Source organism: Myotis yumanensis, unplaced genomic scaffold (assembly GCF_028538775.1).
Source record: "Myotis yumanensis isolate MYYU_CA2020_CCGP unplaced genomic scaffold, mMyoYum1.0.hap1 SCAF_13, whole genome shotgun sequence".
In the NCBI taxonomy this organism is placed as follows: domain Eukaryota; kingdom Metazoa; phylum Chordata; class Mammalia; order Chiroptera; family Vespertilionidae; genus Myotis; species Myotis yumanensis.
In genome coordinates, this window is record NW_027223764.1 from 25,981,345 (window position 1) to 26,002,301 (window position 20,957).

The 20,957-nt window shown below is 35.6% G+C and overlaps 1 protein-coding gene across 3 annotated transcripts in view; it reads right to left on the reverse strand.

Moving 5' to 3' along the window:
- KIF20B (kinesin family member 20B) overlaps positions 1–20,957 on the reverse strand; it is a 61,260-nt gene that overhangs the window by 30,639 nt on the left and 9,664 nt on the right. Inside the window, exons 7-19 of one of the 3 annotated variants that reach the window (XM_070432728.1) lie at positions 20,570–20,754; positions 18,399–18,435; positions 17,729–17,956; positions 16,224–16,335; positions 15,308–15,379; positions 14,526–14,672; positions 13,497–13,659; positions 12,661–12,948; positions 10,433–10,572; positions 10,002–10,140; positions 8,562–8,790; positions 6,973–7,025; positions 5,141–5,260 (exon numbers count right to left, since the gene is read on the reverse strand). In XM_070432728.1, coding sequence (XP_070288829.1) covers positions 5,141–5,260; positions 6,973–7,025; positions 8,562–8,790; positions 10,002–10,140; positions 10,433–10,572; positions 12,661–12,948; positions 13,497–13,659; positions 14,526–14,672; positions 15,308–15,379; positions 16,224–16,335; positions 17,729–17,956; positions 18,399–18,435; positions 20,570–20,754 — 1,913 coding nt within the window. Of the gene's footprint in view, positions 1–5,140; positions 5,261–6,972; positions 7,026–8,561; positions 8,791–10,001; positions 10,141–10,432; positions 10,573–12,660; positions 12,949–13,496; positions 13,660–14,525; positions 14,673–15,307; positions 15,380–16,223; positions 16,336–17,728; positions 17,957–18,398; positions 18,436–20,569; positions 20,755–20,957 lie in introns of those variants that run through there. The other 2 variants (XM_070432727.1, XM_070432725.1) reach the window with 2 other exon arrangements.

Genomic DNA, 20,957 nt, shown 5'->3' on the forward strand with positions numbered 1-20,957 from the left:
TAAAAACTAATTCATCTTTAGATTTTCTAAGGTGATCGGGTACATTACAGACTTGTTTTGGGATAACTACAGAACCCTAAAACACCTACCCTTTAGTCACATTTTTAATGTGGTTTGAAAAGAAAAACATGAAAACACTAAGATGAAATTGTTTCTTTATACTTTTACTTAAAATCTTGAGGCCCCACTCTAGAAATTCAATAGTTATGTTTTGTAACCAAAGCTGCTCAAAGATAAGCAGTATTGTCTCACTTTTAGAACTCCCAGAAAAAGTTTTAACCTTAGTCTCTAGCCTTGTATAGTCAAAGATATACAGACTTTAAATTTGAGTTCTTAGTTTGTCTAAATGATAAAAATCTTTGAGATTTTTATTTTTTTAAGGCAAATACTATGCCTCCCTAAAAGGCTAGCAGAAAGGAGGTACAATACAGGTTATCCAGAAAGAGGAAGGATAAAACTCAGCAGTTAAGTGCAAGTCTATAGTAATCAAAGGTATGGTAAAAGCAAGGATTTTTTTTTTTTAATGTACAAATTACTTAAAACCCTATATACTGGTAGCAATCCGTTTTGAAAAAAACTATGGAGAAAAAATTTCATCCTATATAATAGAAGGCTAATATGCAAATATACCTAACGGTGGAACAACCAAAACAACCAAACAACCGGTCAGTATGATGTGCACTGGCCACCAGGGGGCGTGCGCAGAACATGGCGGGTGTCGGACACAGTGGGATGGTGGAGCAAGTGAGCGGGGGTGCCAGACCAAGGCTCGCTGTCATCGCAGCAAGCCTCTGGTGGTTACTGAAAATTCTTTGCTCCCACGCACCATGGTCCCGCCCGGCACTTGCACTTGCTGCCAGCGCCAGCCCCACTCGCACCCACTGCTGGTGCCGGCCCCACTCGCACCTGCAGCCGACCCTGGAGCCAGTGCTGGAGCCACCACTCACACCTGCTGCCAGTGACCGGTGCCGGTCCCGATCACTCGGTGCAAGTGGCAGCTGCAGGCCCTGATCGCCCCGAGGGCTTCTCCACCTCCCCCTGCTCCTGAGGGGTGATCAGGGCAGCAACCACCATTCGCACCCACTGACGGTGCCAGCCCTGCTCGCACCCACTGTGGTGCCGGCCCCAATCACTCCGCACCGTCAGTGGGTGCAAGCAGGGCCGGTGCTGTCAACGCGTGGGAGCAGAGGCAGCAGGAGCGGGGTTGCCAGCAGACAGAGAACCAGGGACCACGGCTTGAGGGGCTGGACGGGGATGCAGAGGATGGACCGAGACCTGCCCCTGTGCCTACCGCAGGCTCGTGGACCACAGTTCCTTTCAAGGTGCACGAATTCGTGCACTGGGACCTTGTTTACATTATAAAATCAGCAAATAGCCCTAAGGCCATGGTCGGCAAACTGCGGCTCGCGAGCCACATGCGGCTTTTTGGCCCCTTGAGTGTGGCTCTTCCTTAGCCTTAGGAGTACCCTAATTAAATAAATAACAATGTACCTACCTATATAGTTTTAAGTTTAAAAAATTTGGCTCACAAATGAAATTTCAATCGTTGTACTGTTGATATTCGGTTCTGTTGACTAATGAGTTTGCCGACCACTGCCCTAGGGGTTTAACTCAGTGGATAGAGTGTCGGCCTGTGCACTGAAGGGTCTTGGGTTCGGGTCCAGTTAAGGGCACATGCCTGGGTTGCAGGCTCAATCCCTAGTAGGAGGCGTGCAGGAGGCAGCCAATCAATTCTCTCTCATCATTGATGTTTCTATCTCTCTCTCCCTCTCACTTCCTCTCTGAAATAAAAATATATTTTAAAAAATAAATAAATAAAATTAGCAAACATTATTCTTAAGAGATATAAATAAAATGACTTTTAAGTCATAGTGATGGATTATTGAAAAAAATAAAAGCAACATTTTTTGAGCTATCCTTAAACAAAGAATATCATGAAGAACAAACTCCATACTTTCTCACAATCAGCATCTTGGCATCACTGACAAATGACAAAACCCTAACTTTGGTGCCGTGTCACATATAGAAATTTTTTGATATTTGCAACCATAGTGAAACAAAGACTTATATTTTTGATATTTATTTTATATATTTAAATGCCATTTAACAAATAAAAATCAACCAAAAAAATGAGTTCACGTGTCACCTCTGACACGCGTGTCATAGGTTCGCCATCACTAATCTAGAGCCTATCTAAAAAGTGTATTTATAGGCAAGGGCTACTAAATTAGGAATTCTGCTTATTTTATATTGCTTTTTTACTGTTACTTAAACATTACTTACTAACACACTGTGGTATGCAAACAACCTACAGAAATAAACGTTAGAGAAACCAAGATGGCAGCATAGGTAAACACCGGAGATTGCTGCCTCGCACAACCACTTCAAAAATACACCTAAAAGACGGAACGGACATCATCCAGAACCACAGGAAGGCTGACTGAGTGGAAATTCTACAACTAGAAGAAAAGAGAAAAGCATACCGAGACTCAGAGGAGGTGCGGTGCGTAAGTAAAATACAGAGGTACGGAGGTGCATGCTGAAGAGGGCTGGCGGCTGAGGATACGGTTGTCTTTTTCAATAAGGAGGGAGTCTCAAACTCTGAGCTCCAGTTCCGGGCGAGTCTCTCGGGACCCAGACTCATACGGGAGAAACTGGACTGTCTGGCATCAGTCAGAACTCGAGGGCAGCTTTCTCTTGGAGGTGCTTGCAGTGATTGCCCGGACACTGAGAAGCGGGGCCTCTGAGGGCAAGACTGAGAGCAGCCATAGCTGCTTGCCCTGCCCTGTTGATCCCCTGGGACCCAGCCCCGCCCAAGCCGCCCACAGAGGCTTTTGCATATGAAAGGCCTGGCGCTTTGCAATCTGATAATTACCTAACAAACTGCAGCTGGCCCAAGGCCCCACAGCAACTTGCATTGCTTCACAGCTGGCTCCTGCTGGATAGCCTCAGGCAGAGGCTAGATTAGCACCTCCTTAGAGATCCAGGAGCCAGTGTGCCCAGTGGTCAGAGTGGGGCCATCCAGATTGCAGCTCCTCGGATCCATAAAGGACACACTCAGGGGGCAGACTCAGTGAGCACCAAAGCCCCTCTGAAGCAAGTCTTTCCCAGGAGGGGTGTCTCCAGCACAGAAGTTCTCCCACTGCAGACACAGCTGATGCTCACAGCCAATTGGAGGTCAATTCCTCCCAGTGGTACCTACAACAATCAAGGCTTACCTACAACAAGACTGTGCACAAAGCCCACAAGGGGGTGCACCAAGAGTGTCTATCTCAGGTAATTGGGGAGGCTGAGCCACTGGGCCCTATAGGACACCTAGCACACAAAGCCACTCTATCAACACAGCGAAGCATAAAAAAATGCGTAGACAAAGAAACAGGACACAAATGACAGAAATGGAGGAAAGCAAACTACTGGATATAGAGTTCAAAACCACACTTTTAAGTTTTTTCAAGAATTTTCTAGAAACCGCCGATAAACTTAATGAGACCCTCAAGAAATCTAGTGAGACCCTTGATATTGAGATAAAGGACCAACTAGAAATTAAGCATACAATGACTGAAATAAAGAATATTATACAGACTCCCAACAGCAGACTAGAGGATCGCATGAATCAAGTCAAAGATTTGAAATACGAAGAAGCAAAAAACACCCAACCGGAAAAGCAAAATGAAAAAAGAATCCAAAAATACGAAGATAGTGTAAGGAGCCTCTGGGACAGCTTCAAGCGTATCAACATCCGAATTATAGGGGTGCCAGAAGAAGAGAGAGAGCAAGATATTGAAAACCTATTTGAAGAAATAATGACAGAAAACTTCCCCCACCTGGTGAAAGAAATGGACTTACAGGTCCAAGAAGCGCAGAGAACCCCAAACAAAAGGAATCCAAAGAGGACCACACCAAGACACATCATAATTAAAATGCCAACAGCAAAAGACAAAGAGAGAATCTTAAAAGCAGCAAGAGAAAGAGACTCAATTACCTACAAGGGAATACCCATACGACTGTCAGCTGATTTCTCAACAGAAACTTTGCAGGCCAGAAGTGAGTGGCAAGAAATATTCAAAGTGATGAATACCAAGAACCTACAACCAAGATTACTTTATTCAGCAAAGCTATCATTCAGAATTGAAGGTCAAATAAAGAGCTTCACAGATAAGAAAAAGCTAAAGGAGTTCATCACCACTAAACCAGTATTATATGAAATGCTGAAAGGTATCCTTTAAGAAGAGGAAGAAGAAAAAAAAGGTAAAGATACAAATTATGACCAACAAATACACATCTATCAACAAGTGAATCTAAAAATCAAGTGAATAAATAATCTGATGAACAGAATAAACTGGTGATTATAATAGAATCAGGGGCATAGAAAGGGAGTGGACTGACTATTCTTGGGGGGAAAGGGGTGTGGGGGATGCGGGAAGAGATTGAACAAAAATCGTCCACCTATGGATGAGGACAGTGGGGTGGGGGGGGCGGTGAAGGGGGAGGTTGGGGTGGGAACTGGGTGGAGGGGAGCTATGGGGGTAAAAAGAGGAACAACTGTAATAACCTGAACAATAAAGATTTAATTTAAAAATAAATAAATAAATAAACGTTATTCCTTGTTAAATTTCCAACAATTTTCTTTGAAGTTGTAGTCACCAAAATGATATTTCTGGCTTTTCTTTTTCTTGTTTTCCTTCACCAAAACAAACAGTAGACTTAAAATTCAAATCAAGTGATTAGAGCAAAAGTATGTGGTAAATAACCAAACCATTTCATGTATGGTTCTATATATAGATACAGATAGGTTATAGAAAAGAGATCGGGATCTTTATGCTCTCTGGATATCTAAGCATATCAAAGTTCCTATTACCCCAAAGGTCCCTTCCAACTAGCTGAGGCTTAGACCTGCAAGGGCTACAAATTCTTCTCATCTCATTTTCTTCTACTTATGTTCAAAGAGGCCAAATGCCCTCTTTGAAGTACTCAAAAAATTAAGATTTTCACAATAGTAAACTGAATTCAAAACCAGAATAAACAAGTAAACATTCTTAGAAAATTAGCTTATGTAAGCTATTTTAAATTATTTTAGTCTCAACCAAAACACACTTCTTAATGTAATCTATAATGCAGAAGAATAAAGTAAAATTCTTACACTGCTTTTAAATGTGTCTTCCACATGAAATTTTAGGTTCTCAAAGTTGTTAATAGTATCCTCTTTTTGATTAACTAAATCTTGCAACTCTTGAATTCTTTGATTCTGAATAATTATTTTCTTTGAAAAGAAGAAAAATAGCAATGGTTAGCAAATATATTTTAGGATAAAATACAATGCAGTTTTAGAATTCCTTCAAATTTAAAGACTGAGCAAAAATACCAAAGACCACACACTATGTACAGCATGACCTTATTTTTGTTTCAAACATAATATGTTTAGCCTTGGCCCATATGGTTCAGTTAGTTGGAGGTTCATTCCATGCACCAGTCATAGGTTCGATTCTCAGTCAGAGCACATTTCTAGGTTGTGGGTTCAATCCCAAGCTGTGTGTATGGGAGGCAACCAATTGATATATCTCTCTCATATCGATGTTTCTTTCTCTCCCTTCCTCTCTCTCTAAAGATAAATAAATAAATGAAAATAAAGTGTTTATAAAAACAAAGGAAAGAATATAGCCTACTAGGTAAGAGGAATCTGTAATCAGACTCTGGGTTTGTATCCTAGTTTCTCTACCTTCTAGTGGGGGGACCCTGGGTAAGTTATTTAATGTCTCTGTAAAAATAAAAAATAATAGTATCTATATCATAAAGTTCTTTTGAGATTTAAATGAATATATGTAAAGCACAAGTCTAAAAGAGATACCAACAAACTTATTGGTATTCTCTCTTTTTTGTAATTTAGGAAAAAGATTACGGGGGACCTTTTTTATTTTCTATCTTGCATAGTTTAATATAACTAAATTTTTACAACTAGCATCTATTATTTTTATAGCTAGAAAAATAAAAGTTTAAGAGTTGTCTAAACAGTAGCTATAATGTCTTCTGCTACATTATTGTGGTTACTTCTTTAAATATAGATATTAGATACGAAGACCCTGAGTTATCTATATCTGGTCATATCCTAAAATATTTAGTTCTTCAATAGGATGAATGTAAGTTAAAATAAGAAGACTCATGCCAGAGAAGGTCAGGAAACATAGTAACTTTAGAGCTCTAAATTAACTTCACCTCCATGTATACTTGTAATTTCATATTTAGATCTATCAATGTCAAAAATATACACAACCATTTGGAATGGTTATCTGATCTAAAGGTGCCAGAGATCTTCAGAATTCCAATGCTGCACACTGCTCAGGCCACATCCTATAGTTGTTTTTTTTTTAAATATACTTTTATTGATTTCAGAGAGGAAGGGAGAGGAAGAGAGCAATAGAAACATCAATGATTAGAAAGAAGCATTATCGGCTGCCTCCCGCATGCCCCAAACTGGAGATCGAGCCCACAACCCAGGCATGTTCCCTGACTGGGAATTGAACTGAGACCTCCTGATTCATAAGTTGCTCAACCACTGAGCCACACCACCTGCGCCATATCCTATAATTTAAAACACTCAGTAATTTCAGACAAAATAAACACAGTTTAAATCATCACCATGCACCTAGCTTTAAAAAAATGACAGAGATATGTCCAAGACAACTTTTAAGGGAAGACACGGAACAACAATCCCTTTAGTATAAACTTTTTAACAGGTGTATGTACGTGTGTATGTGTTCTATATAGATAAGTAAATATTTTCTGGAAGGCCTGAAGAAGCTTCCCAGTGGCCATTGCTGAAAAGGGGTATGAGGGTGAAGGCACATATTTTACAATTTCTTCAATCAATTAATTTAATATTTTATGTTTAAAATAAATGTAGCTTGTTATAATTCATGTCCCTTCAATTACTTATCAAGTTTCTTATCAAGATAAAAATAAAGCTTAAAGTATTACCTCATTAGATTTCTCAAGCTCTTGAACCAATGAATTCAAGTTAATTTCTGATTCTGTAAAAAATAAAATTATTGAACAAACAAACAATTAAGCACCTAAAAAAAAATTATCACTGAATAATCACAAAACAGAAGCTGCTACAGTAGACACTTCAACTAGTGTTATATTTAGAAAAAAGGATTTTGAAAGCACCAGAAGCACAGCATTCAGCTATTAATTCTATCACCAGAGGATAATGTTTCTGAAAAAGCTACTTTAAACACTCAGAATAAAAATGAATGACATATGCTAAATAGTAAAAAATTTCTGGCATAACTTCAGAGAAGACAAGAAGCTAGTTCCTTTCTGGACTGCTTTATAATGCAGAAGCACAACTTACCTGCTATTTCCATTCTTTCATTTTTTTAAAAAATATGTTTTTATTGATTTCAGAGAGAGGAAGGAAAAGGGAGAGACAGAAACATATATGAGAGAGAAACCTGGATCAGCTGCTTCAAGCCCCAAACCCAGGCATATGCTCTGACCAGGAATCAAACCCACAACCTCATGGTTCATGGGACAGCACTCAACCAACTGAGCCACACTGGCCGGGCTTACCTGCTATTTTCTACAATCTTGTTTCAGGGGAAAGAGCAGAGTATTTCATCTAACTAATGCTCTTAAAACCCAGATATGATCATCAGAACTAGAATGAAGCATCACATAGACTTCTTAAGACCATTCAGAGGAGTCACTCTATCCCAAACTTGCAAGCCAAGAGTAGAATCTACTACTGTATGAGTTCATTAAGAATACAGAAGAGTTGCCCTGGCTCGTTTTGCTCAGTGGATAGAGCGTCAGCCTGTGGACAGAAAGGTCCCAGGTTCGATTCCGGTCAGCCCAGGGTTTTAGGCTCAGTCCCCAATGTGGGGCATGTAGGAGGGAGCTGATCAATGATTCTCTCTCATCACTGATATTTCTATCACTCTCTCCCTCTCCGTTCCTCTCTGAAATCAATAAAAAAATAAAAATACAGAAGAGTTCATAAAGAATAAAGAACAAATTTACAACTTTACAACTTGCCATGAGATTTCTTAATTTGCTGATGAAGTTAATACTTAGTTCTTTTATTTTAAGAGGTCTATTTTCTAATATTAGTCTAAAAGCAAATAAAAGCAAAAATAAATTTAATAGTAAATTATTATAAAGCCATAAAAAAGTTAAAATATTAACTATGTTACCCAAATCACATAATTTTCTGGTCACAATGGTAAATAAGTTGCCTAAATCTCTTATACTGTCCCGGCTGGGTGGCTTGGTTGGTTGGAACGTCATCCCGCACACCAAAAAGGCTGTGGGTTCAGTTTCTGGTCCAGGCAATACCTAGACTTCAAGTTCGATCCTGGTTGGGGCGCATATGGAAGGCAACTGATCAATGTTTCTCTCTCACATTGATGTTTTTGTTTCTCTCTCTTTCTCTTCTTCTCTCTCTAAAGTCAATAAACATGTCATCCGGTAAGGATTTAAAAACAAAAAAATCTCTTATATTAACCAGTTGTCTTTTTATGCATTTATATCATCCAAATTAAGAGTAAAATACATCTACTTACCATTTTCTCTCTTTTTTAACTCTTCCTGGGTTTTGATTAATTCTTCTTTAGTTTTAGCTAATTCAGCTTTAACTTGATTGTACTTTATTTCTAAGCAAGCAATAGCTTCCTGGGGGTCAGCAAGAGATGTAATATATAAGTGAGCTATTTCAGCCTGTTTCTTAATATCAGTGACATCATCTTGAAGAGAATCAATAATATCTTCAATTCCTAAGTAAGTATGTGCTTCCTAAAAATAGCAAAAACCACATGCCTATGTTAACAGTGGCTTTCACTCTTACAGTGAGATACCATCTGATTTATTAGACAGTTTAAAAAATATAACAAAAGAATTAACAACTTGAAATTTTTTTAAATAAATTATATCAAGTATCTCCAATTATGAAAAAGTTGTATTCTATTATTCATTTTCTGTCTTATGGAATATGAGACACAGATCCCCATTCAAACAATGTTGCAAACTGTGGTAAGTCATTACAGAACAATTATGATTATCTAGGTCAGGTGTACTTTCAGTTACACAATGAATCTTAAAGGTTTTGTGGGACAACTGAGAACACAAAGCTCCATTTTCCCAGCTTAGACCAAGACCCAAACCATGTCAGGGAGACATAATGCTGCTTTGACAGCAAAAGCCTGGACATCATGAACACAAGCCCCCAGATTGAGTAATTAAATAAAACAAGCCCTAGCTGGGTGGCTCAGTTGGAACATCGTCCCGTACACCAAAAGATGGGGGGTTCAATTTCAGCTCAGGCGCATGAGGCAGCCGATCAATGTTTCTCTCTCAGATCGATGTTTTTCTCTCTCTCCTCCTTCCTGTCTCTAAAATCATCAATAAAAAATAAAATAACAACAACAACAAAAACCCCAAAGGGATGTGATCAATTTCAGCTTCAGTGGAAACAGCATCAAGGGGGGGAAAAAAGGAGACATGTAATACTCTTTGTAATACTTTAAGAAATAAAAATTATTAAAATAAAATAAAAAAAAAAAAGAAAGAAACAGCAGAAAAGAATAATGTTTTCTTCAAATAGTAGGGAATGGTTGGTTGGCTAGCAAGAGCAATCCTTTTCATACATAAATGTTTTTGTTTTAATCAGAGCAGTAAGTAAATGAACCATTAGGCTCTGTATAACTTTAAAATTCTTTCAGTTTAAGACAAATCTGAAGGGTACCCCATAATCAGACAAAAAGGAACCTACCTACCTATAAGCAACACCAAAATGAGATATAAATATAACAGATATACAAATTTTTCAACTCCTACAGCTATAGTTAAACGATGTGTCCTTATATTTTTAACAAAGAATATTTAATTTTAAAAAGCTATACAGTAAGTTTTTAATTCTAAACTATACTAATGTTTCACATCATTGATGTGGTACACTAAATCCTGGTACCAAAATCCTCAATACTTTAATATTTCAGTTAACATACTTTGGCTTCAACTTTCATGGCACAATCTTGATTTACTGGTTCTTCTTGAGTGTCAGTTTTACCAACCAAATCCTTGAAGATAGCCAAACGACATTCGGCATTTTCTTCTGATATCTCTCGTTCCTGAAGGAGTGTTTCCCTGCATAACACAAATGAATTCCATTGAAAAACCAAAAAGCCCTACTTTGTGTTTTTGTTTTAAATTTCTAAGATTAAAGACATTATAAATTAAAAGCAGATTTAAGTAATTATTCATGTGTAATTCAGAATCATCATGGAGTTTAGTAACAGCTATTTTTCAAAACTATAAAGGTGAGAATTCAGAAGCCACCTAATATAAAATTAGTAAAAAAAAATAAAAATAAAAATAAAAAATTAAACAAGTGAATAAAATTCTCAATTTTTACCAGGACATGGAAGAAATAACTTACTTAAAGTCAGCTTCCCGTTGAGCCAAATATTGAGTAAACTCCTGTGTAACTTCTTCACGAATTCTAAATTCCAATGTTAATTTTTCTTTCTTTTCATTTATTAGCTTTGTTTTCAAGTCTTCTATTAAGTCCAACAGTTTCTAAAACATATAAATATTAAAGTTCTAGTAAAATATATCCCAAGAGAAATATTGTCCAAGTGTTTAAAATAAAACTCTTTTCATGTAGTCAATTATGATTATGCATCCTTTTAGCAGTAATCATATTCACACTGGAAATTATTTCTTTGCAGATTCAGTACTTGAAAAATCAAGTGGGATGCTTCAAATATTAGGAACATGCCTGGGTTGCGGGCTCAATCCCCAATAGAGGGCATGCAGGAGGAGGCCAATCAATGATTCTCATCATTGATGTTTCTATCTCTTCTCTCCTTTCTCTCTCTGAAAATAATAATAATAACAACAATAATAATAAATTACTACAAACTAAAATAAGACTATTAATGGCTTCTTTTATCACAGGGAAATACTACATTACAGAAACTCAAGACAAGTGAGGTCCAATCACATAGTGACCAGAAAAACTGGAACCAGTAGCATCTGCAGTCTTCATTCTCAATTCCAAAATAGGTGCAAGGATGACTTTCAAGGACAATCAAGTAAATTATTAAAACGAGTATTTAACACATTATATTGTCCATCTATTTGGACTTCTACAGCCCAAAAAAGTACTATGATGTGAGATGTGTTAACACCATTAAAGCACACCCATGAACATAGGTTACTGTATTTGGACAGAGGCTATTAAAAATAAACCTTATTTACCAAAAATATAAGAGAATCAAGTAATTCAGGTTTTTGAATAGAATAATTGATACTAGGTAGACATTTTGAGCATCTGTACCTAAGACTGCAAAGTAGAAGTTGGAAGGAGTATGCTAAAATCATTGCGTAAAAAGATACTGGGGAACAAGGTATGCTCACAGTTTCAAAGTGTGCATGTCACAGATGACATACTTCTACAATGAAGAGATCTGAAACACGGTACCTTAAGCAAGTGAGCAAAACTTAGTATCATGCCCTAGGTCAGTGATGGCGAACCTTTTGAGCTCAGCATGTCAGTATTTTGAAAAACCCTAACTTAACTCTGGTGCTGTGTCACATATAGAAATTTTTTGATATTTGCAACCATAGTAAAACAAAGACTTATATTTTTTATTTATTTTATATATTTAAATGCCATTTAACAAAGAAAAATCAACCAAAAAAATAAAATGAGTTCGCATGTCACTTCTGACACGCATGTCATAGGTTCACCATCACTGCCGTAGGTGGTTTGGTTCAGTGGCTAGTGTCGGCCTGCTGACTGAAGGGTCCCAGGTTCGATTCTGGTCAAGGACACATGCCAGGGATATGGGTTCGATCCCGAATAGGGGACGTGCAGTAGGCAGCTGATCAATGATTCTCCCTCATCATTGATGTTTCTCTCTTTCTCCCTCTCCCTTCCTCTCTGAAATCAAATAAAATGTACTAAAAAAATTAGCATCACCAAGAATGGGGAAATCAAACATCACATGTCTCCTGATGCGATGCAATGGAAATTTCACAACTTCACCTGTATAATAGATTTGCCCAAAGTATCAAACCGGATCATGAGGAAATAATCAGACAAATCCAGATTGGGGGTATTCTAAATTGAGCTCAACTTTTTAAAAATATTATGCTATATTATATTAGAATAATTAAAAATACAAAGTGGCTATAAAAGACATATTGGAACTGCTGGAGAAATCTCAATGTGGACAATATAATACATTGATTATACTATTATAGCAGTATTAAATTGCTTAGGTATGAAAATGGTCTCTCATCATAAAAAAAATATCCATGTTCTTAAGGAATATATGCTGAAGTACATATAAGGTATCATTATGTCTGAATCTTGCTTTCAAATGCTACAGAGAAAAAAAATGTGCATTCAAATACTCTTAGAAAAAGAATTAAAGTAAATATAGTAAAATGTTAACAAACGGCAAATCCAGATGAAGTGTAAATGGATAGTCATTGTACTAGTCTTCTTGTAGTTTTGACATTTTTCAAAATATAAAGTTGAGATACAAAAATTTAGTGTGCTACTGGAAAAAATTAGGAGGGAGCCTTAAGTATTATTGACTCTAACTTCAGAATAATAATAAGCCAAGCTTAGAAGTTTAAGTTCTTAATACATACTCTCTTCTCCTCATGGCTAATGGAAGCCTTGTCTTCCTCTAATGTTTTATCTAGCTCTTCATCAGTAAGTTCAGTCTCCACATTTTTGTTTCCTTCAGCTACTTCTAGATCCTCAACCAAATCTTCATCTTCCACCAGATCTTCCAGACTACTTTCCCAAGAAATCGTAGATCTTTTTACATTTAATATTTTATTATCTGAACTATTGTCTGATGGCATATCTTGAGAAGATTTGAGAGGTCCAAGTGATTTCTCTTGAGAGGAATTTAAAGTGTCTGGAACACAAACCTGTTAAAATATCCAATGTGACATTTAAAACAGAAAAGGCAAGAACCGACCACTAAAAAATAATTTTATAAATATTAAGTAAAATGACAACTAGAGTGTTTAAAATAAGACCTACACAAACAAATATTCAAGAAAGAATTAGCATCCTTAAATGAACATTCTGGTAACAAAAAAGCTAATTACACATGTACACTATAAGTAAATTTACTAGGTTGTTAGTACTATTCCTAGCAGGAAGCTACCCAATTAGTCACTAAATGAAACAGGATGGAAAAGCCGACAATTCCTTCCAAGAACAGTGCTCATAGTTTGTAAAAGGTGCCTATGATTAAGTTAACACTTACTATTGAGGTCATTTTAATCCTAGCAGGAGTTACTTTTTTATTTTCACCCACATCCTCCTACTTGGTCAAACATTTACATTTTTAATTTTCAATTATTTCTTAGGTTTACAGTTATAAGTGCAAAATAATTATCTAGCCTAAGAAAAAAATCATTAATATTCTAATGAGGTTTAATACATTCTATAGAAGTATGAATATATTTACTTTCTGTGCAATGGCTGAGAACTTCAACACATTGAGTGTTTCATCATAGGCAAAGCAACACTGGCTGATGTTGACAATCATACATATTTTCCCTTTACCATGAAAAAAACTTTGAAAATAGTGGGTCAGTTTACTTTCCCGGAAAGGCACATGCTGCTGAAACCTACGGAAAAAATTCAAATAATTTTAAGTTAAAGCAAATCCCATTAAATCAGGATGCTGATAAATTTTACAGAGAAATAGATAACCTAACTATAATGGACTTAATTCTAGGCTAGTGATTAGTTTTATGTGTAACATTTTCTGTTTATGTTGTTTTCTTTCAATTACTATTAATAATAATAATACCCGTAAAAACAACCCATTAGGGTAAAATGTTAAAATACAAAACAAAAAACCACACAACATTGCATTGTGTTCTTTAATATAGAGCAATTATAAATATATGCCATGAAACACCTTGATTAGATCAAAATAATGAAGGCTGATTTAGAAGTTACTCAGCCTAAAAGGTTAATTAATGCAGAAACCTATCACATCTAGAATAATACAATGCACTAGTAAGAATAAAATGATTTTAGAGAAGCGTACTGTGCAAAATATCTATTGATAGATATTTAGTATGAAAAAAATTGTGGTTACTTGAGGAGTCACTGGCATGAATTGATGCTTTTTTATTTCTATAATTTTTTTAGCCCAAGATCTCCAAGTATTTTATTTTTTATATTAGAGAGGAGGAGAGAAATGATGTGAGAGAGAAACATTGGTCAGCCATCTCCCGCACACACCTCAACCAGCTATCCAACCCACAATCTGGGCATATGCCGGGACAGCGATCCGACCCACCACCCTTTAGTGCACAGGACAATGCTCCCACCAATGGAGCCACACAGGCCAGGGCAATCTCTGAGTATTTTAATCATAATCTATATGTAGTCATACAGGTTAAGAACAACTTTCTAAAACTAGTGAAGTTGAAAGTTTAAATATAACACTTAATATGCTAATAACACTTTCAGCAACACTTACTTTGACTTTTCACTGTTCTTCAAAACATTAATACATTTTCCCAGAGTCAATAAAGATGTGTTGATGTTCCCAGTCTCTCTCAACCTTTCACCTTCATTCTGGGTCTTCATACTTCGTTCTGAACCAGCAAGATCACATAAAGACAATCTGAATAAACACAAACAAAACAAACTTTAAAAGTTCTTCAAAACAATTAAAAATAATTATAGCCCTAGCTGATTTGGCTCAGTGGATGGAGTGTCAGCCTTTGGGCTGAGAGTTCCAAGTTCAATTCTGGTGAAGGGCACATGCTGGGGTTGCGGGCTCGATCCTTAGTGGGGCCATGCAGAAAGCAGCCAATCAATGATTCTCATTATTGATATTTCCACCTCTTTCTCCCTCTCCCTTCCTCCATGAAATCAATAAAAAAAAATACCTTAAATATATATTTAAATATATATATATGTATATACATCTATAGCATAAAAGGCCTGTGGTAGTGACGCCGTAACAACCAAATAACCGGTCACCAGGAGGTGCTGGAGCACCTCTCAGGCCCTCCCCGCTACCACCTCCTCTCCTCCCCCTGGGGCACCGACAGCGTCAGTGGAGCATCAGGGTGTGCCAGCAGCATCCCCAGAGTGTCGTGGAGTGCCAGCAGCATCCGCAGAGCATGCCAGACAGGCGACGGACATGGCCCTGATGGCAGGCTAGGCCTAGGGGACCCTACACGCACACTATTTAATCATGCGCTGGGCCCTCTAGTATATATATAATTACAATTTCAAAAATGCTCAACTTACTCACTGACTCGCAATACACGAGGTGTTTCAGAATCTTCAATCTGCAATATTCTAATAGTGAATATGCTGTGACTAAAAGAAATATACAAAGATCAAGTGTTATATTCCATTTTAATTTCTGCATTCTGAATATGAGAAACAAGCATCTAAATCAACATCTACTTATACCCTAATACTAGCCATACCTCTAGCATTGCATTTCCCAACTAGCTTGCAGGTATTTTAATTCAGTGTTCCACTGCCACTTATATGCCACTTATATACCTGTGTGTCTAAAACCAAATATCTTACCTTCCATTTAGCTCCAAATCCCTTAAACCTGCTCCTCTTAACATTCCAACTTCTACTAATGTAAGTCATTTATAATAAAGTCTCAATTTGCTTACAAAGATCATGTTATTAAAGTAGTATTATGTACAGCTAATCTTCTTTAAATATATACCTAAAGCAAAGCATATATTTGGCCAAAATAAGGGCTTATTTAAGGGGTCAAGGCTCTTTTACACTTAAGAAAAGACATGTTTTAAATGTCATTACTTAAAAGTATTTCCTTTTGTCTCTCACCCTCCAATTCCTCCCATCAAAATACCATATTTTTAATGCCTTGAGATTCTCTCGTAACAGTATGTTTGTGTTCATGGGTTAACTGGAAAAGACACAAAGTCCTCCATTATAGGCAGCTCTTCACATATTAAGCTTAATCATATAAAGAAAGAGTAAAAATATAGTAAATGCTTTGTCAAAATAAGAAATAGTCCTGATAATCTTACGTGTTTAGCACTCTTCACAGTTTTTATGCCTATGAACTCATTTAACATATCAGAAAACCTACTGCCCACTTTAAACTTAAGTTAGTTGCATTTACATTAGCATAACCTGGGTGCCTCAGGCTTACATCACAGGATTTACTCCTTACCTCCTACTAGAAGCATTGTTCATTTTTGTGAAGGCAACACTCTGGTGCTTTATTCCTAGTTTTAAAAGTCTATATGCTTCTTTGGAATCAGAGACTTGAATCCATTGTAGATCTTTAAAAAATAAATAGGACACATATCTATATCTATATATGTAAAAGCCTAATATGCAAATTGTCCCCCTGGGAGTTCGACTAGGAGACCGATTGCTCGCTATGACATGTGCTGACCACCAGGGGGCGGCATGGAATGAAGGAAGGTCCCGGCCTGCAGCCGGCAGCCAGCAGCCAGCAGCCAGCAGCTGGAAGGTCCTGATAGGCCCTAATCGCCGGCCAGGCCTAGGGACCCTACCCATGTATGAATTTTGTGCACTGGGCCTCTAGTCAATTAATAAAAACCCAGTATTTGTTGTACAATGTAATCTCATTGAGGATTTGTAATCTCTTTTCCAAAAGACATATAATGAAATCTTTCTTTTAATAACATGGTGGAGTCAACTATTCCATATTCCATTAAAAAAGAGGTATATAAAGAAAGGACATTTAAATAACTTTCTAGTATTTAAGTTATACAGACACGCAAATGTTATTTTACAAAGTCACCCAAAGGGAAAATTAAAATCGAGTAAGAGCCAGGCCAGCCTGGCTCAGTGGTTGAGTGTTGACCTAGAAATCAGGAGGTCACAGTTTGATTCCCAGTCAGGGCACATGCCCCAGTTGCTAGCTCGATCCCCAGTGCAGGGCATGCAGGAGGCAGTCGATCAATGATTCTCTCTCATTGTGTATTTCTATCTCTCCCTTCTCCCTTCCTCTCTGAAATCAATAACAATATATATAAAAAATAAAAAGTAAAAAATAAATAAATAAAATGGGTAAGATTCCTTAGAATTAAACATCCAGGGAAAAACAAAAGAAAAACAAAACACAGTACATATTAAACCTACAAGACTACCTAGCTGTGTTAGAACTCATTAATGAATCATAAAATCAAGTTTATTTATATTCATAAATAGCATTTTATAAAAATGGAAGTAGGATATAGAAAACATCAAAGTGCATTCCTTGTAGTAAGGGTAAGTATAATAAAACTTCTGAGTTGTAAATATATTGTATACATATATTATTAATATGTATGCACTCCTACTGTGAGTAGTGGCTTAAAAGGTTGGAAAGATATCACTGTAGAAGAACAAAAACATTTCCGAATCCCCAAAGTTTGGACACTATTACAAAGCAACAGAATAATGTGAGTATCAATAGCTTTTCCCATTTTTCAAAATTCAATCAATGATACTCAAATAAACACAATACTTACTAAAATAAACCCCTTTGTATTCAGGTTTAATTAGCATACCAAAACATATTTGCAGAGCATAAACTTCCCTTATTATCTTGATGTTAATAATTGGTAATAAATTTTTCAATTTCCAGTTTGCTTTCATATAGCTAATAACAAGCCCTAAAAAGCTACTTCAGAACAATAAAATAATAAGTACCCATTAGTATACCTTTTATAAAAGAATAGCCCTTTACATCTTGGGAAAGGCGTAGCATCTTTCTCTTCTGAAACTTGGATGACACAGGAGCAAACAAGTCATAAATATACTCATTATAAATCTCAAAGAAAGAAACCCACAGAGAAAATTTTATGTTATTATCCATATTGAAGCTAGCTTGCTCACAATCTTTCATAGATTCTTCAAACTCAGGAATATTCAAAGAGTTTGTTAAACTTCCTACAAAAAATAAAAAAGAATAATCACAAAATTAAGCAATTGACTGAAAAATGAGACAACAGAATAGATCAAGAATCCTACACTTCAAAAACTAAGTACCTTAAATCTTTTGACCAGCAATGTTAAATAAGTTTTGGATCAAAGCAGATGTAACTAATATTTGTATTAACCAAAGTTTGGCTTCCCTTTTCTTTTTGAAAATATACCAATGTCTAAAATGAAAGTAAATGTAAAGGACATTTAAATTCAACATGAAAGTCACAACCAGTGAAATGGGTATCTGTGATATTAAATCCAAATAAACTTTATAGTAAATGACATTTCATATAGCTATGTACCATTTTCCAAGTATTATTATGTCACTGAAGAATTAAATAACAAGCTTTTCAAAATTAAAAGCTTTGTAATATAATCATTTTAAAGGTGACAAAAGAAACCTTACCATAAAGAGTATCATAACTGTCATTTTGCATAACAACCTAAAAAAGAAAGATATTTTTAGAAGTTAAAAAACATTTTTAGCTAAGATTAAATAACCAATATATTAATTACCTATCCAAATAAGTCAACAACCAAACACCTTTCATCTACTCAATGACCTCTATTAATATTTTTTTATTGATTTGAGAGAAAGAGAAATTTATGCATTCATTGGTTGCTTCTTGTATGTACCTTAACCAGAGATCACACCCGAAACCTTGGCATATCAGGACAACACTCCAACCGCCTATTAACTTTTTTCCTAGTTTTTTCGGTTTTTTAAAATATATTTTTATTGACTTCAGAGAAGAAGGGAGAGGGAGAGAGATAGAAACATCAATGATGAGAGAGAATCACTGATCAGCTGCCTCCTGCACGCCCCACACTGAGGATTGAGCCCACAACCCATGTGCCCTGACCAGGAATTGAACCGTGACCTCCTGGTTCAAAGGTCAACACTCAACCACTGAGCCATGATGGCCAGGTACTTTTTTCCTAGTTAAATAATACATTCTCACAAAAGAAATCTGGGAAACTATATACAAGTATTAAAAAAGACATCATCATATATAATCCCTGCCACTCAGAGGCAATTATTCTTAATATTTCAATATATTCCCATCTATTATTTTCTCCATACTTATTACATTGTAAGTTTTTTATCTCTATAATTAAATTTATTTGTAAACATTTGGTGGCCACATAACTGAATGTTTTATGACTTAATTATTCTATTATTGAACATTTAGACTACTTACAAAGCTTTGTCATTAAAAGTAACAAGACATCTTAATTTTTTTCCTTCTAATCATTTCCTTAGGTATATACCTAAGTCTTAATTGGTAGAAGTAATAAAAAGTAATAAAAAAAATTTAAGTTCTCACTCTTAACAGTATTGCCAAATTGCTTTCTAGAAATACACTTTATAATCAGTATATGAAAGTAACTCATTTTTTAACATTTTTAATTTTATAGGCAAAATCCTATTTTGTTTTAAATAGAAATAACTTAGGAAATTTTTTTTCACTATGAATGACTAATTTTCTCTATTATCTACGAAATTTCCTAACCATCTCCATGATTTCTGTTAATATACTATTTTACTTTCACAGACCATCATCATGAACTCTGAACTCCACTAATCAACAACTTTTTACTACCTTGACACCCTGATTTCTAAATATCTTAAAAAAGAAAATCCCCACCATATTTTGATAATATTTATAAAAGCTGTCAGTAATTTTTAATAAGCATAATAAGATAAATTTCTGAAAACATAAAATTCAGAAGGCAGAGGTGAAATAGACAAAAAATAAAAGAGATCAAAACATAACCTAATAGGTAAGAGACACAAGAATTAAGATAGTAAGAGACTTAAAATGTATTAAATGAGCAAGTTATAGAAAGTATGTATAGTAAAATCTCATTTTTGTTCACACAAGACTATATCCTACCTGTAAAGATATATGCAACCATATATATGACTTTTTTGTGTATATATATATATATATATATATACACACACACACACACACACACATATATGTACATATACTATACGTGTGTATATATATATATGCAAAGTAAGTTTAACATTGTAATACAAATAAATAATAAAATAATTAATACAAGAATAAACTCTGTTTTGCATACTCCCAACGGTAAACCTACTTTTGCCCATCCCTGTATAGAAAGCTGTTTATAGATTTTTGTAATAGAGAGAAAAAGATCATAAAGGATACTTTCCAATCTGTTAATGGGAGTTTTTTCCTTCAAAAATGAAATTATAAGAAATTTTCACTTTTTTTCATATTCCTTTTAGATTTTGTATATATATATGTATATATATATATTACTTTTACAAATAAAACATTTTTTAAATCATTGCATAGTAAGTACAATGTGTTTCTACAACCAAGAAAGATTTCAGAACCATTTACATTTGTTTTGTTTAAACATTTCTGCTGTATGTACAAAATAGAAAAAGAAGAGATGTCTTCAAACAAGCTTTCAGTACTTTTCTCAAAAAGACAACTACCACCACCATAAATATTCCAATATAGGCTGAAACAAACTAAAGAGCTTATAATAGGTCATGGTTTTGATATATTTACATACTAAATACTTCCATACCTCTTTCACTTGCCGAAGCAATGCACTTTTACTAGCAATTTCTTTTTTCTCTTGGTCTGGTGATAACCGTAAATATTCTCTGGATCTATGTGGTTTAAGGTTCATTTTTGTATATAGTCTTCCCTGAAGACTATCAAATAATACACTCAAAGCTCGAGGCAGAATGCCAGTATTTTCTTCTGTGCCTGTGAAAAGAATTTTTGTTTTATACTCCCTCAGAGTTAAGAAAGCAAGAACGTCCCTGGACTACCAATGCTCCTTTTATACCACCATAGACAAAAGTAAACAGCTAAGACAAATGTGAGAGAAGGTGAAGAATTACTCAGTTTATCACTTTGGTTCACTGTATAATAGACATTTTATCAATTACTATTTTGATGCAAAACCT